This window comes from Mobula hypostoma, unplaced genomic scaffold, assembly GCF_963921235.1.
Source record: "Mobula hypostoma unplaced genomic scaffold, sMobHyp1.1 scaffold_36, whole genome shotgun sequence".
Classification (NCBI taxonomy): Eukaryota; Metazoa; Chordata; class Chondrichthyes; order Myliobatiformes; family Myliobatidae; genus Mobula; species Mobula hypostoma.
This window is the reverse complement of record NW_026948187.1, coordinates 312,747-320,110: the sequence shown is the minus strand read 5'-3', so window position 1 is coordinate 320,110 and position 7,364 is coordinate 312,747. Positions and strand designations below refer to the sequence as shown.

Below are 7,364 nucleotides of genomic sequence, written 5' to 3'. Positions count from 1 at the left end.
TCAGAGAGTGGTTGGTGCGTGGAATGCACTGCCTGAGTCAGTGGTGGAGGCAGATACACTAGTGAAGTTTAAGAGACTACTAGACAGGTATATGGAGGAATTTAAGGTGGGTGCTTATATGGGAGGCAGGGTTGGAAGGTCGGGACAACATTGTGGGCCGAAGGGCCTGAAACTGTGTTGTTGTATGTAAACATATCTTGGTTCCATTCTGAAATGGAACTTTACAAAGAAAAATAAGAACTGAAATGACAAATTTAGAAAACTGTATCTACACTGAAACAGAGTTAGATCAACACTAGCTGGGACAAAAGAAGGATGAGGAATTACAGACATTAAAAACTTACACAACTGTCAGATAAAACTCCTAAATATATACTTTCTTCAAAGATAAGCAGGATTCATCACTCCATGCAAGCATATGCAATTGTAATATGAAGTACAGACCAGAAAACTTAAATGAGAGGCCAACTCAGAAAAATGAATAATCACTATTGAAGAAAATTTTAACCAGTGGAATGATTATGACCCTCCATTGAAGACACCCCACTGATCTGAGCAGACTAGATGTTCGTCAAGGAAGCATCGAACGACTGACTCAAAGTAGGAGATGTCTTCGCAGAGAGAGAAGTTTCTTGCAGAAATACAGGACAGGGTGGTTAACATAAAAATTATCAAAAATACATAAAAGACTAATAAACAAGGTGATGAATGCAGAAAATGCCAAGAGAAACCAGACACAATCCAACACTTTCCAGGAACCTGCAGCAGTTGAACTCAACCTGCTTACTTTCAAATATACGATCAGGTGGCAAATATAGTTCACCAAAATCGTGCTTTAAGCTCGTGAATGACCACCATAACCTCATAAAGGCTCCATAAATTCAAGCCTGATCCAGTTTCAGAGTCAAAATCTGACAAGTTATAGTTAATCAATATATTATTACAGATAGGACAATCCGTATTAACAATCTGGAGATAATATTACAGGACAAACAAACAGGAACAACTCAATCCATAGATATAACCATTCCCAACACACAGGTCCCTCGACCAATGGAGGTGGTCAACATCACAGGGCATTGTTTGTGTCATCAGTCAGACAACCAAATTATTTTCTCAGTCCGTCATCTTCCAAATGCTGCTACACTGTCATTCGTTGCCCCACTGCTGAATTCCCTTCTCCTCATCATACGTTCATACCCCGACCACCATCCAGAGCCCCAAACTCTGCCCTGTGCAGACTTGCCTCTGGTTTCTGACCTTATTTCATTGAAAATCCAACTGATGGTTTCCCATTTCTGCTTACAGTCTGTAGAGGACAGTACTGTTTTCAAACAACACTTTAGAAGCAGGGAAAATGACCCATAATGTGGAAATGAGTCGTGATTAAGGAGCTTAACTACCAATGTCATTCTTCCTCAGCCCAGAGATTTGAGGGGCAAAGAACATGACAGACAGAACTGCAGTCAGCTCGATTTCATCAGTCGGCAGAAAATTCAAGGGAAACTTCTTCGCCCACAGAGTGGAGACTGTTTGGAACCCATCACCACTGGGAGAGCAAGAGGTGAACAACAGGGGAGGATTTAAAAGGACTGTTGTGGAACAGAATCACTGGCAAGGTCCAACCGGCCTGAGTTGACTCTCTACTGTACACTATGTATGTCAGACATCCCACCTCTCTCGGAAGTTCCGGGAGTCTCCCGCAAATTAATAGTGGCTCCCTGATGCCCGCAAATTATATACAATGTCCCGGAAATTGATTTTTTTGAGAGCGAGCGTGACAGAACGCGCAAGGGAGAGCGAGCGCAAGAGCAAGAAAGCAAGCGCGAGAGCAAGAGCGAGAAAGCAAGTGCGAGTGAAAGCCACCACGAGCGAGAGAGAGCGCGCGCGCACGAGTGAGAGAGTTCCAAAAAAAAGTCAGAGTGGCAGAGTGTTCCAAAAAATATATAAAATGTACGTCACCCCAGACCACACTAAAGTGTACCCCTGGCTAATAGGGGTCAAAATAATGACAGTGTTGCTCGCTGCACTGTTTGCAACAGTGACTTTTCTATTGCCCATGGTGGGTTAAGACTGTAAAAGATATGTTGAGGTGAGTTTAACAAATGTCATTCGTTCATTAGCATAGCTAACGTTATTTAAACTAGCTGGCCAGCTGCTAAGGAGCTACTCTATTGCAGACATCCCACCCCTCCCAGTAGTCTCCTGCAAATTGATGGTGCTACCTCCCTGAAATGAGTTTTTGCAGGGTGGGATGTCTGTGTATGTTATAAATTCACTAAGTACTGGAGACAGTTTAAAATAAACTGATTTATTTGTCTCAGATCCAGAATATTAAACTCCAGTTCCATTAAAGGTGAATATGCAGCAGAAGAAACTCCTCCCATGCCCAGTGACCAGGGTGCAGAACTGGGTGTGGTGAGCAGCAGCAATAATTGCAGAGTTCAGCACCGACAGTCACTCTCGAAATTGCATCAGCAACGGTGATGGTCAAATATCCAGCATGAAGCTTATTGAAACTTTCTCCCTAGTGTGAACTCGGTAGTGTGTCACAAGTGTAACATGCTATAAGGTTTCACTGCTCATGTAATGGCCTCTCTGTAATGTTTCACTGCTGAGGTAATGGTTTCTCTGTAGCAGCAATGTTTAGATTACAACTGGAGATAACAGGGTTTTGGAGTGTGGGGCTATCCAATGACAGAAATGTTCTTCCTTGTGAGTCTGGAAGAGAGATTTTCATGGTCTTTTGCTGGGGAGAGATGAGAAATCGCGAGTAGAGAGAGTGGGCCCTTTTTCTTTTTTTTTGTTTACTTCACTAACCCTATAGTCAAAGTAAGAATTATAAAGCTCAGTCGTTGAATCACATATTGTGTACTGTTTGTTATTTCAGGTTACTGATTTGTAACAGGGGACACATCACACAGCATCCACCCAACTGAGATTTCTTAAGTTTTGCTGATCTGGGGGCTATTACCCCCTATATTAAGCTGCTAGCGGAAGCAAGAGTTACATGAGGTTAGATGACTGAGTGACTCACTTCCCACATTCAGAGCAGGTGAAAAGTCACTGCCCAGTGTGAACCTGGTAGTGTGCCATAAGGATAGACAACTGAATGAATCTGTTTCGTACACGCAGCAGTTTAAATGAACCACTAGCAGTAGACCTCACCTGGAGTCTGGTTTTGATGTTAAAAACCTTTATATATTAGTAACTACTTAATATAGTAACTTAAACCAGGTAAATCAAATGTTAGCAGTGTTATGCATATATATGTGTACAAACATAATTCCCAAAATGGTTAAAGCTCGGGTGGCAAGAGTTAAAGTCTTACAATGGTAATGTAAGGAAGTTCAGTTCAATCCACGGAACTGGTGTGAGAGGGAGAGACGTATTTGTAATCCAATGTGAAAACCACAACAGGAGAAGAACGAGCAAACATGTGACATTGATCTTCCATCATCGGGCTCCGAATCCACTTTCGAGTCAGCCAAACATAGCTTATCACTAAGGGGACCGTCTTCGAGGGTAAGCTACCACCCAGGCAGGGGTAGACACACCGGTAGCCTCCACAGGGTCACCCTTCTACACACCATGATAGCCACTGATCGATTCTTCTGATCGATCCTCAACACACCCTTGTGAGCACTCGGAAGTTCCCCCAAGTGACTCTTCTGGTACTGGCCTCCTTTCATTGACCGTTTGCCTTAACTGGTGTCCCACTGTGTGTCTCTGGGACCTTGCTCAAATAAACACGCTGTGAAGCAACTGTGAACATCAAACTGTCCATCACATAACTCCACCTCTCTCTCACCATAGCAACCAAGAAGCAGGCAGCAGTACTGTAGTCAGTCTCTCTCTCTCTCTTTTAAAGGCACAGTCCATTTCCATCACAAATCCTTCACCACATTCACAGCAGGTGTATGGCCTCTCCCCAGTGTGAACTCAATGATGCACATTTGGTTGATTTGGCTGAGAAAATTTCTTCCCAAAGTCTGAGCAGGTGAACAGTCTCTACACAGTGTGAACACACTGGTGTCTCCGTAGTTGAGATGACGAAGTGAATCCATTTACACAGTCTGAGCAGGTGAATGGCTACACCCCAGTGTGAACTGACTTGTGTCTCAGTAGGTGAGATGACGAAGTGAATCCCTTCCCACAGACTGAGCAGGTGAATGGCCTCTCCCCCGTGTGAACTCGCTGATGTACCTTCAATTGAGATGACTGAGTGAATCCCTTCCCACAGTCTGAGCAGGTGAATGGTCTCTTCCCGGTGTGAACTGACTGGTGTCTCAGTAGAGCAGATGACTGAGTGAATCCCTTCCCACAGACTGAGCAGGTGAATGGACCCTCCCCAGTGTGAACTCGCTGATGTACCTTCAGTTGGGATGACCAAGTAAATTGCTTCCCACAGTCCAAGCAGATGAACGGCCTCTCCCCAGTGTGAACTCGCTGGTGTCTCTGCAGGGTGGATGACAGAGTGAACCCCTTCCCACAGTCGGAGCAACTGAATGGCCTCTCCCCAGTGTGAACTCGCTGATGTACCTTCAGTTGAGATGACTCAGTGAATCCCTTTCCACAATCTGTGCAGGTGAGTGGCCTCTCTCCAGTGTGAACTGACTGGTGTCTCAGTAGGTGTGCTGACCGTTTGAATCCTTTCCCACAGTCTGAGCAGGTGAACGGCCTCTCCCCAGTGTGAACTCCCTTGTGTGCCTTGAGTTTAAATGTGTCAGTAAATCACTTCCCACAGTCTGAGCAGGTGAACGGCCACTCTCCGGTGTGAACTGACTGGTGTCTCTGTAGGGAGGATTCCAAAGTGAATCCCTTCCCACAGACTGAGCAGGTGAATGGCCTCTCCCCAGTGTGAACTCTCTGATGTTCCTTCAGTTGGGATGATGAAATGAATCCCTTCCCACAGTCTGAGCAGGTGAATTGCCTCTACCCAGTGTGAACTCGCTGATGTACCTTCAGTTTAGATGAACAAGTGAATCCCTTCCAACAGGCCGTGCAGGTGAACGGTCGCTCCCCAGTGTGAACCGGCTGGTGAGCCATTAGGTCAGATGACCGAGTGAATCCTTCCCCACAAATTCAGCAGATGACCAGCCTCTGCCCAGTGAGAACTGACTGGTGTGTCCACAGGTGGGATGACTGACTGAATCCCTTCTCACACACAGAACAGGTGAATGGCCTTGTCCCAGTGTGAACTTGCTGATGTACCTTCATGAGATGACCTTGAATCCCCACAGTTTACAAAGGTGAACAGCCTCTCCCCTGTGTAAACTGACAGACATGCCAGTCGGTCAGATGATCGAGTGAATCCCTCCTCACAGTCTGAGCAGGAAGGATGATCGAGTGAATCCCTTGCTCCACTTCTTATATACGTGGACAGAGACAGCAAAACTGGCGCGTTTTGTTTGAGATTCCCGTAGATAAATTCCTTGTCGTTTTTAACCTGAAAAAAAGATTTATAAAATCCATCAATGAGTGAAGGACAACATTTTAGATGAGATCACTTGATTTGCCAAGGTGTGATCTGACATCACACTGTAACAGTGAGGTTCAACACAAGTTGGAGAGAGAAATCATCTTCTAACTGGGCACAGTGCTGGTATCTGGAATGACCAACAAACTCTCTGACTCTCTTCTTGTCTCTATAAGAATGGGGCATTTCTGCCATCTCTAGTCTGTGATTTGGTTCAGTTTGACTCTCTCCATTGGTATTATTCCCTGTTCCCACTGAGCTGCACGGGTGCCTGGCCCCACAGTAACTGAAACACTCTCACACAAATGGCCTTTGTTGACATGCAAATGGGATTTTCTTTTATCTACTGTCAATGTAAAGTGCCACAGTTTTATAGCCATGTAAACATTTCCTGCCCAGATGAATAGTTGGTAGGTACAGCTGTTAAAAGGAATTACATGAATAGTGGTATTATTTCATGTCCTTGTCACAGAGTCATAGAAAAGTACAACACAGAAACAGGCCCCGTGGCCCATCTAGTTTGTGTTCAACTATTTAAACTGTTTACCCCCGTACCCCTACCATCCAGGTACTTATACAAACTCTTAAATGTTGAAATTGAGCTCACATGCACCAGTTGGGCTGTCTGCTCGTTCCACACCTGGATGACCATCTGTGTGAAGAAGTTTCCGCTCATGTTCCCCTTAATGTTTCACCTTTCACCCTTAACCCATGGCCTCTGGTTGTAGTCCCAACCAATCTCATTGGAAAAAGCCAGCTTGCATTTACCCCATCTATAACCCTCATAATTTTGGTACACCTCCATCAAATCTCCCCTCAATCTTCTACATTCCAAAGAATAAAGCCCAGACCTGTTCAATCTCTCCTTATAACCCAACCAGGCAAAATCTTTATGAATTTTCTCTGAACTCTTTCAAACGCTTTTACTTCTTTCTTGTAGGTTGGTGACCAAAACTGCACATAATACTCCAAATTATGGCTCACCAATGTCTTGTACAAAGTCAACATAACATCCATCTCCTGTACTCAGCACTTTCGTTTATGAAGGCCAATATGCCAAAATCTTTTTTTCCATCCTATTGAACTGTGACACCAATTTCAGTGAAATATAGACCTGTATTCCCATATCCCTTTCTTCTACAATACTTCTCAGTGCCCTACCAGTCACTGTGTAAGACCTACACTGGTAGGTCCTACCAAAGCACAACACCTCACACTTCCGTTTTCCATTTCTCATCCCATTTTTTCCAGCAGTCCAGATTGCACTGCAAGCCATGATAGTCGTCCTCGCTGTCCACTGCACTACCCATCCTGGTGTCATCCACAAATTTGCTGATCCAGTTAACCACACTATCATCCAGGTTACTGATAGAGATGAAAAACAACAACAGATCCAGCACTGATCCATGTGGCACTCCACTCGTCACAGGTTTTCAGTCAGAGAGGCAACTATCTGCTACAACACTCTGGTGATGAAGTTTTAAGGGTATTGGAGGATGTAAGAAACGATTCTTGGACTCTTGTAAATAACAGGTTAAAACTAAGTCCAAACTTATGTGTGCTCTGTTCCAGATAGTGTGCAAATTTCTGTTTTGTCCTTCACTGAGGAATCTGCTTGCAGCTTGTTCAGATTAACGACTCTCAGATGTCTCTTGGGAACGTTATGTAGAGCTGAGTTCTCATGAGACACGAATTTAACGAAGTGTCTAACGAAAGAGAATAACTGATAAGGATTGGACAGAACATTCATTTGTAATTAAAACCCTGATTTAGTGGACTCTCTTATCTAAAAAAGTTAAGTTGTGCTCCAACAGACTTGGTGGGAATGGAGCCTCCCCTCCATGGACTCTCTCTATACTTCCTGCAGCCTCAGTAAATCAGACAA

The 7,364-nt window shown here is 44.3% G+C and overlaps 1 protein-coding gene across 1 annotated transcript; it reads right to left on the bottom strand.

Annotated features, from left to right (window-relative positions):
- Positions 1-558: 558 nt before the first annotated feature.
- Positions 559-4,731, bottom strand: LOC134341528 (zinc finger protein 239-like; the record flags this gene model as incomplete). Its single annotated transcript, XM_063039399.1, has 1 exon — positions 559-4,731. A coding segment is annotated over one exon (639 nt), but the record flags the coding sequence as incomplete, so codon positions are not given.
- Between the last annotated feature and the right edge of the window lie 2,633 nt (positions 4,732-7,364).